Raw genomic sequence first — 20,334 nt, 5'->3', positions numbered from 1 at the left:
TTGCCATCCTTTCCTCTTTTTCCCTGGATCAATTTGGAGGCCTACAGAAAGTTCAAAACAGGGTGACCTCTCCTTTCCTGTTTCTAATCTCAGCCCAAACTACCTCAGTGGATGTGTCCTCACATGTTTTCTCAGCTGCTGTAATAAAACCCTTAATTACCAATGCCACACCCCTCCCTCTGTTACCATCTTCTCTGTTCTTGCTGAAACGTCTCAATCCAGGAACCTGCAACAAAGTCCTCTAACCATATCTCTGAAATGGCCGCAACATCGAAATCCCAGATATCAACCCATGCTACAAGTTCACCCACCTTATTCCGGATGCTCCTGGCATTGAAGTACACACATTTCAAACCAACACCCTGATTGCTGGTGCCCTCTCATGACCTTGCAAGGATGTTGCCAGGGTTGGAGGTTTTGAGCTGCAGGGAGAGGCTGAATAGACGGGGGCTATTTTCCCTGGAGCATTGGAGGCTGAGGGGTGACTTTATAGAGGTTTATAAAATCATGAGTGACATAGATAAGGTGAATAGCCAAGATCTTTTGCCCGGGGTATGTGAGTCCAAAACTAGAGGGCATAGGTTTAAGGTGAGAGAGGAAGGATTTGGTAGGGATCTAAGGAGAATTTTTTTCATGCAGAGGGTGGTACGTGTATGGAATGAGCTGCCAGAGGAAGTGCTGGAGGCTGGTACAATTACAACATTTAAAAGGCACCTAGATGTGTATATGAATCGGAAGGGTTTAGAAGGATATGGGCCAAATCCTGGCAAATGGGACTAGATTAATTTCGGATATCTGATTGGCATGGGTGAGTTGAACCAAAGGGTCTGTTTCCTTGCCAAATGACTCTCTAAGTCAGAGAGTCTCTGGTTTAAATAGGCAAAGCTTCTGAGACAGAGGTGACAGTGCTCCCACTGACCAGGTTCCAGTTTGTACAGGGCTCTGCTCTCAGCTGGATGGTTGGGAGTTGGAGCTAATTTTAAGCTGTATATTGGAGAGGAGTAAACAACCTTTTTAATCAAAGCCTCCAGAAATGTGAAGATGACATTTATAAGCAACTCAGAGCAATGATCCACTCAGTTAGTTTGACTCCTGGGGCCTGCTGAGTACTAAAACTCAGCATTTAGGGATTGCTGAGAAATATCTTCATTGACTTGGACATTAATTGTACTTTTCAGGTTCCACAGTTTAATGAAGAGTCCAGAAGATTATAGCTTTGGGTTATTTCCCGATCTCATTGTTGCTGCCTACAAGGCTGTGAAGGACACAGAGTGGAAGAAGTACTTTCCAAAAGAATAGAGGCTGCTGCTGTCTTCAAAGGGTTGCCATCCCTTGAGTGGATATGAGACAGAACCACATGCTTCAGGGCTAGAATGGAAAGCAGGAACTTAAATTTGTATCATAGAATCCCTATAATGTGGAAGTAGGCCATTCAGCCCATTGAGTCCATACTGCCCCTTCGAAGGGCATTCCACCCAGCCACCTATTCTATCCCTGTATTTTCCAATGGCTAATCCACCTAGCCTGCACATCCCTGGACACTATGGGCAATTTAGCATGGCCAATTTATCCAGCCTGCAGATCTTTGGACTGTGGGAGGAAACCAGACCACCCCACAGAAACCCACACAGACTCAGTGAGAATGTGCAGACTCCACATAGACCTGCCTGAGGTGGGTCCCTGGCGCTGTGAGGCAGCAGTGCTAACCACTGAGCCATCGTACCACCCCAAAAGTATAGCACCTTTTGTCACCTGAGGATGTTCCAAAGCATTTTACTACCAGAGCTGAGGGCTTGAAACACGAATAAAGTTACATTTGTGCCACACAACTGCCAGAATGTAACAATCTCCCCTTGATGTTCAGTGGCTGTGTGATGTGTGCACACATTGCCTTTAAGAAAATCCACCTCTGTGTATGTACAGTGTTGCACTCTACCTACCAGTTAGACATCTGTGAGCCTGCAAGCTGCACAGATCGAGATCAATTCACAGAATCCCTGCAGTGTGGAAACAGGCCACCTGGCCCAACAAGTCCAGACCGAATCTTCCAAGTGCATCCCACTCCCTCACCCCATTACTTTACATTTTCCCTGACTACTGCACCTAACCCACACATCCCTGAACACCATGGGTAATTTAGCTTGGCCAATTCTCCCAACCTGCACACCTTTGCACCATAGCAGGAAACCAGAGCACCCGGAGGAAACCCACACTGTCACAGGGAGAATGTGCAAACTCCACACAGACAATCACCTGAGGCTGGTATTGAACCCAGATCCCTGGTGCTGTGAGACAGCAGTGCTAACCACTGAGCCAACATGCTGAGCATTATTGCTTGCTGTAATGCCTTCTTCATGACTTGTAACATGTTTTATTGTTTTAAATAAATCAACTCACAGAGTTAATGGATTGATTATGGGACCATTATCTTTAACATGTCCTGGTGAAAAGCAGGAGAAAACACTGCGCAGATGAAGCATATTGTACAAGCAGCTAAATCTGCAAGTAGAAAATATAAACTACATTCTCTGATCGTGTGAAAGTGTATGAGGCAACAAATGAGCAAGGAATTAAAGTAGACCACTCGGCCCTTTGAACCCACTCCCCCATTCAATAAGATCATGGTTGATCTGATTTTAACCTCAACTCTACATTCTCTGATAATGTTTCATCCCTTCAGTCATCAAGAATCCATCTATGGTCATGTCTGAATATTGAGCACTGTACTGTAATCCCTCCCTAGCCCATATGGCTTGAATCTTTAGCCACAAGAGCTATCTCTACCTCCTTCTTGAAAACGTAATGTTTTGGCCTCAACCACTTTCTGTGACAGAGAATTCCACAGGCTCACCACTCTCCGGGTGAAAACATTTTTCCTCATCTCTGTCCTATGGGGTTTACCCCTTAACCTTAAACTATGAGCCTGGTTCTGTACTTCTCCAGCACGGGCCCAAGCTCCAACACACTGGCCTCACTTCTCACCAATCTTCACACAGTGCGGGGTCATGAACTCAGGCCATCAATTCCTCTGGGACCGAGACAGAGTGAGAGTGTAGGGGGAATGTCCAAGAGTCAATAAGGATTAAAGCAAGATGGAGACAGTGTTTTGGAAAGTGTTCAATGGAGGAAACATGCTTTGTGATACCAAACATGCTTTGTGATACCCTATACTGTCATAGTCCACGTGTATCATCGAATGAAAGAAAGCACAATCTGGAGACACTCAAAAATCACACCAAAGTACTCCGTTTTGATATATCATAGTATGCAGGGCATTTTCATTGTGATGCGATAAGTATCCTGGTCCCAAAGCTGTTCTTTCTTTTTCTCTCTCTCTCCCCACGATTCTCCAGATGGAGCCGGTTAGATCCTCTCAAAGCCCCAATTTATTTGTACTGTTCAGTAATGTGGGGATGTCGATGGTGGACTAGGGTATACCTGATGAAGGAGCAGCGTTTCAGAAGCTTGTGATTTAAAATGAACCTGTTGGCTAGAACCTGCTTTTGTGTGACTTCTGACTTTGTATTTTTCAGGCAGAGAGAAACAACTGCCTTCTAGTAACTATAGAGTACTTGCACAGCAGCTGAGGATTATGGGTAATGACTCTTTCCATTAGCCATGAATAAACCCACATTCATTCCAGTCGATTCCAGTGGGAATGATCTATCAGTTGCTTCCCAGATATTACATGGCTCACCACCGCCATCTCCAGGACAATTCGGGAAGGGCAACAAATAACCGACACGTCAACTCCCACCCCATCCCAGGAGAAATCAAAATAAATGGCATACAATTCAAATGATCAAACTGGTGAAGCTTGAATTAATCTCTTTCAAAGACTGGAGCCTCGGCCAGAAACAGAGCCATGACATGGGTGACCCTGGTTTGTCAGACTGAAAGGTGGAGTGACTTTGGATTATCACTGGCATCAGCAAAAAATGAATTATACTCAAAGATCTAACAAACAGCTGTCAAAGCGTGCCCCCAAACTGCAGAGAACAGCACTTTAGGCTTCACGTCCCCATCTCCATCCTTGCTTGTTGCCCTTCCCTAACTGTTGAGCGGTGGTGGTGACCCATGAGTTTCTTGAAGAGGATCTGACAGAGGGACAAGGTCATATCCTCGGCCTGAGCACAACTGCCTGACCTGCTGTGCTTTCCCAGCCCTACACTTCTCGACTCCAAGCACATCTATCCCTCAGGAGAATGAGCTGTGACACAGGAGGAAACGTGGGAGTGTTGGAAAGGCACCGACAGCCTGGTCAGCCTGCAGAGGGGCAGAAACAGATTTGATAATTGAGTTGATATCATTCTGAGCTGAGATGCAGACTCAGGCTTTCAGAGCCACACAGTTTACATTGTTACTGACCGTGGCTCCATGGGCAATGCTCCTGCCTCATCGTCAAAATGGTCATCGGATTGAAAGCCACCTCAGAAATGAGAGCACAGAATCCAGGCTGAGACTGCGGGGCACTGCTGAAAGTTGCACAGTCTCTGGCTCCACCATTTGACACCCCACCACCATCACACCCCGACCACCCCCACCCCCACCTCAGGGGGTTCGACAAGATCCCATTCTGAAGAGAATCTCTCGGGTATCCTGCTCGCTATTCAACGAGTGCCAACAAAACAGATATGTCTCGTCATTCGTTTCCTGTCTGCGGGACCTCACCATCTTGTCCGGGAACGTGACTGCTCTGTGCTCACAGCTTTCAATATTCTGAGATGATTAAAAAAAAACTGCACCAACAAGAGTTCTTTCCTCATTATCATGTAAAAGGGAGGAGTTAATATTTGGGGTTCAGTGATGTTTTATCAAAAAAGCAGCAACATTTTATTTTATTTCATTTTAGGTTGATTTATATTATTTTATTTAAATTTTGTTTATCAAATTTTAGCCCGCTTGTTTGGCACCACTTCCACACATATTCATTCCCTCCACACCAACATTCAGTAACATTTGTGTGTACTATCTACAAGATGCATTGCAGAAATTCACCAAAGGTCCTGAGACAACACCTTCTAAACCCATGATTACTTGAATCAAAAAGGACAAGGGCAGCATCACCCCAGCAAGTTCCTCTCCAAGCCATTCACCAGTTTGACTTGGAGACATCGTCACTGGGTCAGAATTCTGGAATTCCCTTCCTAAGGACATTATGAGTCTACCTCCAGCACACAGACTGCAGCGGTTGAAGAAAGCAGCTCAGCACCATCTTGTCCAGGACAATTAAAGATGGACAGTAAAAACGCTGGGAAAATTAACAGTAGGCGTGATTCGGGACCAGAAAGTGAGACTGTGTTGTCTCAGTTATTCCTGGATATTGATGTGATCACAATATGTGTAGTTTTGGTCTCCTTACTGAAGGAAGAATATAAATGCATTAGAGGTGTTTCAGAGGAGTTTTACCCGATTGATCCCTGGAATGAGGGGGCTGTGAGATGAGGAAGGATTGGAAAGGCTGGCCTTGTTCTCACAGGAGTTTGGAAGAGTGAGGGGTTTTCCTGTCCCACTGTATCCTCCAAATCCCTATCTGCCTCCCTCGTGTGTCGTACCCTCCTGCCCTTTACTACACATGGAATTGAACTGTGCAGTCCTGAGGCCTATAACTTCCTTCTGGAGCGAAGTCTCCAGGTATCTCCGGCACTCCCTGATATATCACTGCTTTTTCAATTCAGCCTTCATTCCAAACCCCCTGAGTGGGAGTTCCTGTAGTTTTTTACATTCACTGCAGATGTATTTACCCTGGATCATTTCAATGCAATAAAGAAATGTTGATCTTACTTACAACTGAAAAATATCCATTCCTTCATTGGACCAGTAATTGTCTTCAGTCTCTGTTTTGAAGTTTCAGTACTTTGCATTTATTAACCTTCCCTAATGGACATGTCCAGAAGCAGTCTATTTACACATTCCCTCATACGAAACAATTTCCAGATTCCTATTTTCTTGTTTACCATTTTGTTTCATTCAAACCAAGTGCACGTGCAGGCTCCCAGCAGCTGAAGTGACAGTCCCAAATCACTTTGGAAAAGCAAAGGTGTACTCCTTCCCTGAGTTCACCTAACTCCCACACTGACCAAACCTCCCAGCATTCCCCTCTGTGCTGGCTGCACTCAGTGCGAGCTGCAGTATATAAGCTGCCCTGTATTTATATTGCTTCTGATTTATATCACTCCATTCTGAAGTGCTGTTTTTCAGGACCTGGGTTAAGCTCACTCATTTCTCAATCGAAAGCTTCCTTCTTTCAGCCTGAAAGAGACCTTACATGTGCAACCAGAAAATGGGACTTCAATGTTGGAATCTGTTCTCAGGATTGATGGGCTTGATGAGTTGATTCAATGAAATAACCTCATCTAATCTCTTCAGGGGTCGACGTTTCAGGTGTAACGCTTCTTCAGGAAGGGGGAGGGTAGGTGTGAGGGGAGTTGCAGATAAAGGGGTGGGTGGGAGCGAGGTGGTGAGGTGGGGATAGTTTGAGAAAGATAGAGAGTTTGACCTGATTGGTCGATGGGAGAGATGAATCCAGAATTATCCCTCCCTTCGACCAACCATGTCCTATCCTCGACCTGTCTCCACCTATCCCCACCTAACCACCCTGCCCCGGCCACTCCCTTTATCTGCAGCTCCCACCCACCCCACTTCCTGAAGAAGGTTTACACCCAAAACATCGACTTCTCTTCCTCCTGATGCTGCCAGTCTTGCTGTGTTCTCCCAGCCTCCTGCTTGTCAACCTTGGATTCCAGCATTTGCAGTTTGTCTCTAATCTCTTCAGGGGCCAGGATGAGTGTGAGGAGATTGGGTTTTGATGGAACTACCCACAGACTGAAGTCAAAAAAAGCAAAGTAAGAAAGGCAAGTGGATCAAATTCGAGAGAGCAAATTGTGAGCAAAAAGTAATTGTTACCAGTTTAGCAATTGCAAAGGAGAGAGTGACCACATTGAATTGCTTCTGGTGTCATCCTCTGTGTCCGAACATTTCACAGAGCCAGCTCCACATCCTTCCATTGGCTTTGTCATTGAGAGGCAACATTTCCCTTCCCAAAGGCCTTTTTAAAATGTCCTGTCCCAGGGAATCACTGAGGCAGAGAATACTTCACCTTTTCTGGGAAAGATAGAGAAATATAGGGTGTCAAGGAGCAATTTCTCCGCCTTCAGGGTCTGACAGAAGGATGTGTGTCGTGTGTGGATTCTGGAGACAGATCACTGAGATATTCCTCACTCCCATCAACACCTGACTTTATTCTGACATCAGTTTCTCTTCTTCATTATAAAGTACCCCCACCAGCTTCAGACTGGACATTTCACACCCAGCCCCCATTTCCTCACACTGGAATCAAGAACCAAACTTGCCCCATCTCAGGATTGCCCTTTGAATGTGGTGTCAGTGTGCTAATGCAGTGTTTGAATGAAAGAGCCACAGTGGAATCTGGGACTGAATCCAAGGGGTTTCTGAGCCACCAGCAGCCTCCCTGCTGTGTGAGGGTCTGTTTGGATAAGATTTCAGCCCCATTGATTCCCACTGATACTAAAGTCCTCGAGTGAGATTATTGGAGTCACATGTGGACTAAGGAACACAACAGTCAGGTCAATGAGCTGCTCTGGAATCCATCCTGAGCCCTGGATGTCTCTCACTGAGATGGCCCAGGGGTTACAGAATATGACAGCAGAAGGTGGAACCAGTTTATCATTGACTGCCTTCCCCAGCCGTGACTCCCAGACTCCCCAGATTTAACATTCTCAATCTTACTCCAGGGACACACGGGACCAATGCATCGCACTTTAAGAGTAAAGAAAACCCAAGTCTAATTTAAGTAATATTTATTTCCCAAAACCTGTGAAGTTGTTATTCTGAGTAACAAGATGCTGCTGATCATATTCATCAATGCAGGGTTCCCAGTAGCTCTGGCCATTTCCAAAGCACACACGAGACAGAGACTGAATCATCTTGATCTTTATTCCTTTTTGCAGATTTACATTGAGAGAAAACAGACTTCAATTAACAGCCCAGACAGAGGAAGCTGCACAAATTCACAGCCAAAATGGAGCTTGAGGAAAACACTTGTGGAGATTTTCTCAATGACATAAGAATCCTGTCCCTTTAAGTAGTGACAGAAGCTTAAATTCGAACTGGCGGCTGAGCAGGAAGGAGATCTGGTTTACTGAAGCAGAGATTTCAGAGGTTCACATTGTTTTGTACAGCTGACAGTTTTCAGCATCTTCGAGAGGTTTTACTTGGCATCACAAGTCATCACTGTCCCCATAAAACACTCCCAGGACAGGGTCAGCACGGGGTTTCATACAGAGTAAAGCTTCCTTTTGATGATCCCAATGACCTGCCTTAACCCTTGAACCTCAGAAATGTCACCGAGCCAATCCCAAGAAGGAAGAGAGTTGAAATTCAGTGCTGACCATGACCTTTGTCCTGCCAGCTCAGCCCTGTTCTATTTAAAGTTGTGTCTCCTCTGTGGACTGTCTTGAACACTCTACACACATTCTGATCTCCTGATGCTCTTGCTGAGGGGAGAGGGGAGGGTCACGTGGGTGAGGGCACAGGAGAAGCGAGCGTTGGACTCCCAGTCAGACCCAGAGAGGGTCAGCAGGCTGCTGACACTGTAGGTGCTGTCCGAAGCTCGCAGGTAGTTGCTGGTCTGAACCCCGTCCGAAATGACTGCACCGTCCTTCTTCCACTGCACCTCCAGCTCATCGGGATAGAAGTGATTGGCAAGGCACACCAGGGTGGCAGTGCCCTTGGCATTGACCTGCTCTGGGGAGGGGGGCAGCAGGGTCAGCTTGGGCTGAGAATTTTCACGGCCTGAAAGACAAGACAAACAATTTTAATCCCTGCCATTCAAAGGGATTTCAACTCTGAACATTCACTGGCAAAACAATCCATTTGAACATTTGTATTCAATACCTAACAGACCCCATAAAAGGACAGGGCCTTTTAAAATTGCTTCTTGGGATGTGACTGTCACTGACAGGGCGAGAATTTATTGCCCATTCCTAATTGCCCCTGAGATGGTGATGGTGAAAAAGAAGGGGCAGTTTTGGATCATTCTTTAGGGAATGAATGTGGGCAGCTGGAAGGGCTATCAATGGGGGAGCATTTCAGTGACAGTGATCGGAACTCAGTGAGATTGAGAGTCGGGATGGAAATGGAGAACCATGGAGCAAGTGTAAAAGTTTTCATTTGGGAACAAATCCATTTTACTAAACTGGGCAGGGATTGGGTCAAAGTGGGCTGAAAGACAAAATGCAAGGGTGAAATTTACCAGGACCTGAGGAAAGCAAAGAGCTGACAGGATGAAATGTGTCCAAATGAAGTCAGGGAAATCCCAGTGATGTTTTATAATCACAGAAAGAACAAGAGAATGAAGGAATGTATGAGGCCCATTCGAGAGCAGGAAGGGAACTTGTGTGCAGTGGTGGAAGATGGAGCAATGGTTCCTCATGAAAACTTTTGGTCTGTTTTCACAAAAGAGAGGGACATACATAGCAGTAACTGTAGTTCAGGAGGAGAACTGTGCAATATTGGAACAGCATCTTTCACATCTGAAAGACTCCCAGTTCATCCAATGAAAAGAAAGATCCATGCTGTCCCAAAGACATTTGCGGACCATGTGGGACTTGTTTGAAATGGGGTCACTGTTGTAATGTAGGAAATGTGGAAGCCAGATTGTACACAAGATCCCACAAGCAACAATGAAGCAAGGAACATTTTTGAATGATGTTTGTTCAGGAATAAGTAACAGCCTGAATATGATTCAAAGAGAAAGTGGATGGAAAATTAGGAAATGAAAGTTAAAGGAGAAGTGAGGAATACTGGTTAGTGATGGAATTGAATGTTACTAGAAAATAAAAAGGAAAGGGACAGAGTATTGTGAATGTCATATTGTACTGAGGAAACTTAAAAGTGCAGGGAAGCTCAATATAGAACAAGCTTAAAGGTTTTGTCTCTTAACACATGAAGCATTCGGAATAATGTAGACAAAGTGGTACCACATAAACCAAGGGAAATCAAGTTTGCGAGGAGTTTAAACTAATTAAAGAAGGTAGGGACTCAGGAGAAGTTATTAAAGTATCCAGACCAAGTAATAGGATCGAGAGTACGGAAAGGATCAAGAATCGAACTTGAGGCACCGTAGGGTGGAATGGTGGATCAGTGGTTAGCACTGCTGTCTCACAGCTCCGGAGACACAGACTCAATTCCAACTGATTGTCTGTGTGGGATTGACACATTCTCCACGTGTCCACTTGGGTTTCCTCCCATTGTCACAAAGAAGTGTAGGTTAGGAGGATTATCCATGGGAATTGTAGGGTGGGTGGGATGCTATTTGAAGTGTCAGTCTGGGCTGAATGGCCTGCTTCCACACTGTAGGGATTCTGTGATTTCTAAAGCAGATAACTATGAGAAGGAGGCAGTCAGTGCATGACTGAGGGTGTTGTACTTCGATGTATCGAGTATATGAAACAAGGTAAATGAGCCTGTAGTGCAGGGACGTGGCTGCAAGGGGATCAGGGCTGGGAACTAAATATCCAAGGATACACATCCTATTGAAAGGAAATGCAGGGGGATAGAGGGTCAAGTGTGAAGGAGGAACTGAAGGTAATCCTTGTTAGTCAGGAAATGGTTTTGGGGAGATTGATGGTATCAAAACTTGTAAGTTCCCAGGGGCCAGCAACTCATCAGAGTATTTAAGAAAGTGGGTGTAGAAATAGTGGACACATTGTTGATCATTTTCCAACATTCTGTCGACTCTGACAGAGTTCCAGTGGACTGGACAGTATCCAATGTAACTCCACTTTTTAATAAAAGGAGGGAGAGTGAAAATGAGGAATTATACATGAGGAAAACGCTGGAGTCAGTTATTAAAGATACAGTTACCGAGCATTTGGAAAGCAGTGACAGGATTGGTCCAAGTCAGCATGGATTTACTAAAGGGAAATCAGGCCTGACACATCTTCTGGAAGGTTTTGAGGATGTGATCAGTGGAGAATGGACAAGGCTAAATCAGTGGACAACAAAAATTGACGAAACAGTTCAGCAGGTCTGGCAGAATCTGTGGACAGCAATCGAAGTTAACATTTCAGATTGAGTGACCCTCCCTCAGGACCCAGTAGATGTTGTGTTCTGGACTTTCAAAAGGCTTTTGACAAGGTCCCATACAAGAGATTAGTGAGCAAAATTAAACCTCATGGTATTGGAGGTAATGTATTGACATGGAGAGAGAACTCGTTGGCAGATAGAAAGCAGAGAGTTGGAATTAATGGGTCCCTTTCAGAGTGGCAGGCAGTGATGAGTGGGGTACCGCAGGGTTCAGTGCTGGGACCCCAGCTGTTCACAATATACATAAATGATATGGACAAAGGAATTGAATGCAATCCCTCCAAATTTGCAGATGACACTCAGCTGGGTGGCAATGTGTGCTGTGAGGAGGATGCTAAGAGGCTGCAGAGTGACTTGGACAGGCTGGCTGAGTGGACAAATACTTGGCAAAAGCAATATAATTTGGGTAAATGTGAGATTATCCACTTTGGTGGAAAAACAGGAAGTCAGATTATTAGTGAATGGTGAAAGTTTAGGAAAAGGTGAGGTGCAATGAGAGTTGGGTATCATGGTGGAACAGTAACTGAAAGGGGGCATGCAGGTGCAGCAGGCAGTGAGGAAAGCTAATGGCATGCTGGCCTTCACAGTGAGAGGATTTGTGTACTGGAGTAAGGATATCTTGCAGAATTAAGGCCTCAGCTTGAGTATTATGTGCAGGTTTGGTCTCCTCGTCTGAGGACGGACATTCTTGCTATTGAGGGAGTCCAGCGAAGGTTCTCCAGACTGATTCCCGGGACAGCAGGACTGACATATGAGGAAAGACTGGATCAACTGGGCTTGTACTCACTGGGATTTAGAAGAATGAGAGGAATCTCACAGAAACATATAAAATCCTGATGGGATTTGACAGGCTCGATGCTGGAAGAATGTTCTTGATATTAGGAAAATCCAAAACTAGGGGTCACAGTCGAAGATTAAGGGTTAAGTTATTCCGATGTTGTGAACCTGTGGAATCAAGAGATATGGGGGTGGAGTGGGAATGGGATAATAGATTGCTTAATCAGCCATGATTATATTGAACGGTGGTGCAGACTCAGAGGGTTGAGTGGCCTATTCCTGCAGCTATTTTCTATGTTTCTAATGATGGGTAGAGGTGTGAGGGTGGTGGGGGTGTGTGTGGGAGGAGCAGGTTTACCCTGTCAGGAAGAACTGAAATTACATCAACAGCAAGAGGAAATATGGAGTTGGAAAGCATAGAATCTGTGTGAGTCAACTTAAGGACCCACAAAATAGCAAAGAGCTTGATGGGAATTATGTACAAGTCTCCTCTCGGCCGGGATGTGGGGCAGAAAATAAATCAGGAGATAGAAAACGCATGTAAGAAAGGGATTATTACAATAATCATGGGGACTGCAATATGCAGGTGGACTGGGAAAGTCAGGTTGGGAATGGATCTCAAGGAAAGGAATTCATGGAATGTCTGCGAGATGCTTTTTTTTGGAACAGTTTGTGGTAGACCCACTAGGAAACAGGTAATTCTGGATTCGGTGATGTGTAATGAGGCAGCCCTGATTGGGGAGCTGAAGGTGAGTGAACCCTGAGGGGGCAGTGACCATAATGTGTTAGAATTCACCCTGCAGTTTGAGAAGGAGAAGCTGGGAATTATATGAAATAATATCAATGAGCAAGTTAGACAAAGGAGAGCCAATGGACATGATCTGTTTGGGTTTCCAGAAGGCCTTTGACAAGTTGCCACACAGGAGGCTGCTAAATAACATAAGAGCCCATGGGGTTTGGAACCCAGTACTGACATGGACAGAGAGTGGAAATAAATGGGTCTTTTGCAGGATGGCAGCTTGTGCGTCATGCAGTTCAGCAGGGGGCAGTGTTGGGACCTCAGCTATTCATGTAACAATTAATTATATATTAACGATCTGGGAAAAGGAACTGAGGGCATTGTTCCTAAATTTCTTGATGACACAAAGATGAGGGGAGGGACAGGGAGAGTTGAGGAAGCAGGGAGGCTGCAGAAGGACTTGGAAAGGCTCAGAGAGTGGGCAAAGAATTGACAGATAAAGGGACTTAGGAGTCCTCTTTCAGATTTCACATAAGGTTAATATGTAGGTTCAGTTGGCAATTAGGAAGACAAATGCAATGTTAGCATTCATTTCAACTGAGTTAGAATACAAGAGCAGGTGTGTACTGCTGAGGCTGTATGAGACTCTGGCCAGACTGCATTTGGAATATTGTGAACAGTTTTGGGACCTGTATCTAAGGAGGGATGTGCTTGCATTGGGGGAGATCCAGAGGAGGTTTATGAGAATGACTTTGGGAGTGACAGCCTGGTCTAATGAGGAGCGGTTGAGGACCCTGGCTGTGGACTTGATGGAGTTCAGAAGGACATGGGGAGATCACATTGAAACTTACAGAATACTGAGAGGCCTGGATAGAGTGGGCGGGGATGAGATGTTTCCACCAGTAAGAGAAACATGGACCAGAGGGCACAGCCACAGAATTTAGGGATAATCCATTAGGACTGAGATGAGGAGGAATTTCTTCTGCCAGAGGGTGGTTAATCTGTGGAACTCATGCTGTGGAGGTGAAGGCATTGAGTGTGTTTCGGACGGACATTGATAGGTTCCTGATTGGGAAGGTGATCAAACATAATGGGAAGAAGGCACAGCAGACTTGATGGGGCGAATGGCCTAATTCTGCTCTATTATCATATTGTCTTTTGAACAGACTCTGCCAAACCCTGGAACCCTGAAAGGCCAGCTGGAGCTGTTTGTCATCAGAACTTTATCAAGGGATAACTAGGGAGTGGTGAGAGTGTGCACCCTGTTCCATGTGGGAACTTCAGGATGCTTCCCATCTCCTGGAATACCATGAGTTTAGGAAGTGTGGTCAGTGACAGCAATTGGAACTCTGGGTTTCGGAGCTTGAGCAGCAGCTGGTGTCAGTGTGGAGAGTCCGTGAGGCTAAGAGCTCCGTGGAAAGCACGTTTCTAGATGTGGTCACTCTGAAGCTTCAGAGTATGCAGGGAGAGAGGGAATGGGGGAACAGCAGACAGTCCAAAAGGACCAGGCAGCTCGTACAGGAATCCCCTGAGTGCATCCCACTGTCCAACCAGGATTCAGTTTGGAATCCTGATGAGAATGATGGTTCATCTGGGGAGTGCAGCCAGAGTCAAATCCATGGCACCACGGCGACTCAGCTGTACAGGGAGGCACAAGGAAGACTGGAAGAGCGATAGTGAGAGGAGATTCGAGAGTGAGTGCAATCGACAGGTGTTTCTGCAGCTGCAGATGGAATTCCAGGATGGTGTGTTGTCTCCCACCCTGAGGGGAGAGGGGGAACAGGCAGCAGTTGTGGTCCCAGTGACAGAGGGAGAAAAGGGATGTGGTCCTGCAGTCAGAACTTAGGGAGCTCTGGAGGCAATTAGCAACAGGAGCTCAAAATTGTGAATCTCTGGACTACTCCCAGTGACCAATGCAAGTGAGGATAGGAACAGAAGGATAAGGCAGGGTGTATCTGAGGCTGGAAAGGTGATCCAGGAGGGAGCGTTTGAGATTCTTGGGACATTGGGAATGATTTTGTGAGAGATGTGACCTCTATAGACCAGATGGGTTGCTCCTGAACAGAACTGAGCTCCTTGTGGGGTGATTTGCTGGTGTTGTTGGAGAGGGTTTAAATGAACATGGAAGGGGGGCTGTGGGAACCAGGAGGAAATATCAGGGAGGAACACCAAGGAAAACAGAATCATGCAAGAGATAGATACTCTAAAGTAAGGAAGAGTAACTTATTTGGCCGGGTCACAGTGAGGGAGAGAGTAATAATTTCTAAATCCAACTGACTGTGTGCATGTATGGGCCTGCGTGGAGTATGGGGAGTAAGATTGGGGAGTTACAGACGCATATTACCAAGTGGAAATCTGGTGTTGTTGCTCTTACAGATGAGGCTCAAATGAGGACAGGACTGGGTGTTAAATATTCCTGGATACAAGGTGTTCAATAAAGGTAGGAAAAGGGGAAGAAGGTGTGGGATTGGTTAAGATCGGTGTAGAACTGGAGAAAGAGGATGTCCCAGAGGGGTCAAGGGCAGAATGGATTTGGTTTGAGATAAGGAACAAAAAAGGTGCAATCAGGTTGTTCAGTGCAGTCTGTCGGTCACCAACTAGAGGGAAGGATGTAGAGGGAGAAATCTGCAAGAAATTCACAGCACACATTTGGGTAACTTTAATTATCAGAATATAGAATGAAATCGGAGCAGTGTGAAGGGCAGAGAGGGGCCAGAGTTGTGAGAGTGTGCTCGGGTGAATTTTCTCCAACCGTGTGTTCCCATTCCAATCAGAAAGGAAACTCTGCCAGACCTGGATCTTGGGAATAAGGAGGCCCATGTAGATCAAATATCAATGGGAGGACATTTAGGGAATTGTATCACAAGGATTAGGGAGACAGTGGTAAAGGACAAAGGACAATCCAGAGTAAAGTCATGACCATGGATCATATCCCATGGATCACCTCCAAATGTCTCACTCTTAGAATTTTCATATTTTATTTTAAAACAGAAAATGAATGAGTTACCAATCTAATATTTTGCCGCAGTATTTATGGTTGAGAAGGACATCGAAGTGAAGGAAATTCGGGAAATAAATGTTGGTGTCTTGAGAAGAGTCCATATTACAGAAGAAGAGGTGCAGTAATCTGTTCTTTAAACTCATAAAGGTAGATAAATCCCCAGGACATGATCAGCTCCATCCCAGTACTTTGTGGGAAGCTTGGGAAGAGACTTTGACACCCCTTGGTGAGATGTTTGTATCATCAACAGCCACGGGTGATGTGCTGGAAGACTGGAGCTAGGCTAATTTTGTGCTGATATTTAGGAAGGTCTGCAAGGAATACCCTGGGAATTATAGACCGGTGAGTCTGATAGTGGTAAGTTGTTGGAGGGGATTTTGACAACAGGATCTAAATGCATTGGGAAAGACAAGGATTGATTAAGGATAGTCCACATGACTTTGTCAGTGGGAAAACATGTCTCACAAATTTGATTGAGTTTTTTGAAGACATGACCAAGAAGATAGCTGAGGGCAGAGTGGTAGACATTCTCTACATGGACTTTAGCAAGACCTTTGACAAGGTGCTGCATGGACAACTGGTTAGTAGGAGATGGAAATATGTTGCTGGAAAAGCGCAGCAGGTCAGGCAACATCTAGGGAACAGGAGAATCGACGTTTCGGGCATTAGCCCTTCTTCAGGAAAGGTTAGTAAGTTAGATCAAGTTGGATCCAGGGAAGCTAACTGATACAAAGTTGGCTTAATGGTTGGAGACAGAGAGTGGTGGTAGATAATGGTTTTCAAACTGGAAGCCTGTGACCAGAGATGTGGCAAAAGGATTGGTTCTGGGTTCATCATTGTTTGTCATTTATCGAAACAAATTGAATGAGAATATAGGGGCCATGGTTTGTGAGTTTGCAGATGACACTAACATTGGTAGTTTCATGGACAGTGAAGAAGGCTATTTGAGAGTACATTTACATTACACATTGAGATAACAAGGAGGTGTTACATTTTGGTATAAAAACCAGGCCAGGGCTAACACACTTAATTGTGGGGCCATGGGGAGTGTTGTCAAACAGGGAGACCAAGGGGTGGAGGCACATAGAGGATTGAAACTGGTGTCACATGGAGACAGGGTGGTGAAGAAAGTATTTGGTACAATTGCTTCTATCGGTCAGAGCATTACGTGTGGGAGTTGTTACGATTCTCCAAGGTATTGATCAGGCCCATTCCCAGTCACCCTGCTATTGGAAGGATGTCATTAAATTGGAAAGGGTGTAAAAAGGATGACAAGGATGTCACCGAGACTGGAGGGTTTGAGTTATAAGGAGAGGCTGGTTAGGCCTGGGCTATTTCCCTTGGAAGGTCAGAGATTGCTGGGTGACATTTTAGAGGTTTATAAAATGATAATGGTCATAGATAAGATGACTAGCTCAGGTTTATTCCCCAGAGTAAGGGAGTCCAAAACTAAACAGCAGAGGTTTAAAGCAAGAGGGGAAAGATTCAAAAGGGACCTGAGGTGCATCTCGTTCACATAGAGGGTGGTGCATGTATTGAATGAGCTGCCAGAGGAAGTCGTAGAGGTGAGTATGATAACAACATTTAAAAGGCATTTGAACAGGCACCTGGACAGGAACGGTATGGGGGAAATTAGCTAAATGCAAGCAAATGGGACTACGGGAATAGAAAAGGGGAATAATTCATGAAGGATGTGAATATTTTGGAGATGGGGTAAAAAACTTCCCATAGAAGGTTCAGGGATGAGGAATGTCAGTTGTGAACAAACTTTGGAGAAGTTTGGACTGTCTTCCTTGGAGAAGTGAAGGCTGAGAGGACATTTTGTTGAGGAATTCAAAATCAGGAGGTGTCTGGCCAGAGGAAATAGGGAAAAAATGTTCCCACTCATGAAAGTATTGAGAAGGAGAGGGCACAGATTTAAAGTAATTAGTGAGAGAATCAAAAATGAGATGAGGAAAAACATTTTCAGCCAGCGAGTGGTTAAGGTGTGGAATGCACTGTCTGAGAGTGTGGTGGAGGCAGCTTCAATTGAAACATTCCGAAGGGAATGAGACTATTATTCGAAAAGGAATAATGTGCAGGGTGACAGGGAGAAGGCAGGAGAATGACACTCAGTGAATTGCTCATTCGGAGAGCCGGCCCAGACAGGATGGGCGGAACGGCCTCCGTGTGCACTGTAACAACTCTGTGATTGTGTGATTGAGCAGAGTTAAAGCTGGGGGAGGTGGGAGCTCAGTGTCTCACTGTGCTGTTACTGCTGCTGCTGAGGTCAGTGAGATCAGAGACTGGGACAGGGAGCTCACATCAAACTCTGCCCGTGTCCGACACACTGAGACTGGCAGGAGGCTACTCACTGATTTCATTCCGTGCTGCAGTAATGGGACCACAGGCTGCAAATGGACAGAGCTCCTCCACACGGTGAGTTAAACTAATTGACTTATATCTTGCTGCTTAAAGGGACAATGGAACTAAAGAAATACAGCTGGACACCCTGTTAGACACAGTGCTCCTTCATCAACTATTTCATTCACTGCAGCTTCTCACTAATACCTTCACAAATTCAGCATTTGTGTTTTAGAAAGTGTGTTTCAGTATTGACAGAATTAATAACGGAGGATTGAGGTTTACTTACTCAGTCGGAGCTTGGTTCCTTTCCCAAACGTAAGCCACAGTGAGAGCCCGCAGTGCAGATGGTGTACAAAAATCTCTGATCTTTGCTTCCCTTTCTCACTCACTCTCACACTCTCCCTCTCACTCTCTTTCTCTCTCCCTCATTCATGTGTCCTTCTGTCTCTGTCTCTCTGGGTTGTGTCCAGCTGGGCTAGGGTGGTTTGTCAAATGTATTTTTCAATGTTAAGTTTTGCAGCTGTTCTTCACGTGTGGCGATGGAGTGTAAGAGGGAAACTTGAGGCCTTCAGTAAATGGTGGACACCACAGAGACTGGAGTGTGTAGTGGACAGTGACAATCCAGCATGGGTTAGTTTGTTCATTTACATTTATATGTAATTGGATGTGTCAGTACAGGCAGTGGGACTGTGCCTATTGAGGTTTTTGTACGGCTCTGTAACACTGTGTAGGGGTAGCTGCTATACTGCATACAGTAATAGTCAGCGACATCCTCATTCTGAACGTTGCTGATTTTCAGGGTGAAACTGGTTCCTGATCCACTGCCGGTGAATCGATTGGAGACTCCTGTGAATCGAGTTGTTGCACTGTAGATCAGGAGAGAGGGTTTCTGACCTTCTCGCTGCTGGTACCAAGCAAGGCTGCTACCAATGCTTTGACTGGCCGTACAGGTGATGGTTGCAGTGTGGCCCAGTCCCACTGACAGCACCGGGGGAGACTGAGTCATGGTGATGTCCCCACTGATACCTGAGGGGTCAGAGAGAAACACAGTGAAGTCAGAACTGTCACAGAAAGAGCCTGTCAAATGGAGATTGTTGGAGACATTGAGCTTTCCTCTGGTTTCAGCTTTTTTCCTTCAATCACAAGTCAGTGGAATTGGAGTGAAATGGAGAGCAGCTAAAGATTCAAGGTGGAAGGAGAGAGATTTGTACCTGCGACACAGAATGCCAGGGGCCAGATCAGCTGGATGTGTGAAATCATGGTGTGTGCTCCTGTCCCTGGGCCTGGTTCCTGATAAACTCTCCCTTCACTGGGTTCTGCTTTATAAAGCTGCAGTCTGTGAGAGTCTGACTGGGTGTTCCTCAGTATGTAAATGGAATTGGGCAGAGAGAGCCACGTCAGCCCCTCACACTTCCTCTTCTCTCTCTCTCTCTTTCTCACTGTCTCAGAGAGTCATTGATGTGAACAGCACTGAATGAGACCATTTGGCCCATTGTATCTGTGCTGTTAAACAAAGATCTGATGACACTAAACCCATCCTCCAGCTCTTGGCCCATTACCCTGGAGGCTACAGCAACACAAGGGAATATCTAAACACTGCTCCAATGTCACGAGAGTTTGTGACTCAACCAGCCTTTCAGGCAGTGAGTTCCAGACTCCCACCACCCTCTGGGTGAAAACAGTTCTCCTCAACTCTCCTCTCTCTCTCGAACTCGACTGGGCCTGGACTCACTTGAGTTCAGAAGGATGAGAGGGGATCTGATTGAAACATATAAAATTCTAACAGGGCTGGGCAGGGAGGAGGTTTCCCCTGGTTGGCGAGTCTGGAACCAGGGTTCCCAGTCTCAGGGGGATACCATTTAGGACTGAGATGAGGAAACATTTCTTCACTCAGAGGGTGGTCAACCTGTAGAATTCTCTACCACTGAATATATTCAAGAAAAAGAGAGAGATAATTGTTTTGCATTTTAACAGCATGAAGGGAATGGGGAGAAAGCAGGAATATGGTTTGAGAGAGAGGCTCTGCCATGATCATACTGAATGACAGAGCAGGCTCAAAGGGCGAAATGGCCTGCTCCAGCTCCGAGTTTCTGTGTGTCCATGTCTGTGTTACCTTCAATCTCGGTCCCTGGTTACTGAGTCCTTTACTCATGTAAAAAGCGCCTTCCTACCCACACTATCACTGCCCCAAATAATCTTATACCCCTCTATCAGGTCCCCTCTCAGCCTTCACTGCTCCAAGGAAAACAACCCCAACCTTTCTCATCTTTTCTCAAAGCTCACATTCAGGCAGCATTCTGGGAAATCTCCCCGTACCCTCTCAAATACAATCACATCCTTCCCAGAATGTGGTGACCAGGAC

At 45.6% G+C, this 20,334-nt stretch overlaps 2 gene segments (V, D, J or C); both read right to left on the bottom strand.

Annotated features, from left to right (window-relative positions):
- The window catches only part of LOC148149204 (Ig kappa chain V region Mem5-like), a 421,612-nt gene that overhangs the window by 176,627 nt on the left and 224,651 nt on the right, over positions 1–20,334 (bottom strand).
- LOC148149206 (Ig kappa chain V region Mem5-like) lies at positions 7,938–19,287 on the bottom strand. The segment is given in 4 exon segments: positions 7,938–8,814; positions 18,259–18,290; positions 18,701–18,998; positions 19,184–19,287. Coding segments are annotated over 4 exon segments (708 nt in total).

This window comes from Chiloscyllium plagiosum, unplaced genomic scaffold (assembly GCF_037043375.1).
Source record: "Chiloscyllium plagiosum isolate Xiang-an unplaced genomic scaffold, Cpla_swu_hap1 HiC_scaffold_9, whole genome shotgun sequence".
Taxonomy (NCBI): Eukaryota; Metazoa; Chordata; class Chondrichthyes; order Orectolobiformes; family Hemiscylliidae; genus Chiloscyllium; species Chiloscyllium plagiosum.
Note: the sequence above shows the minus strand (reverse complement) of the source record. Positions and strands in the feature narration are given on the sequence as shown.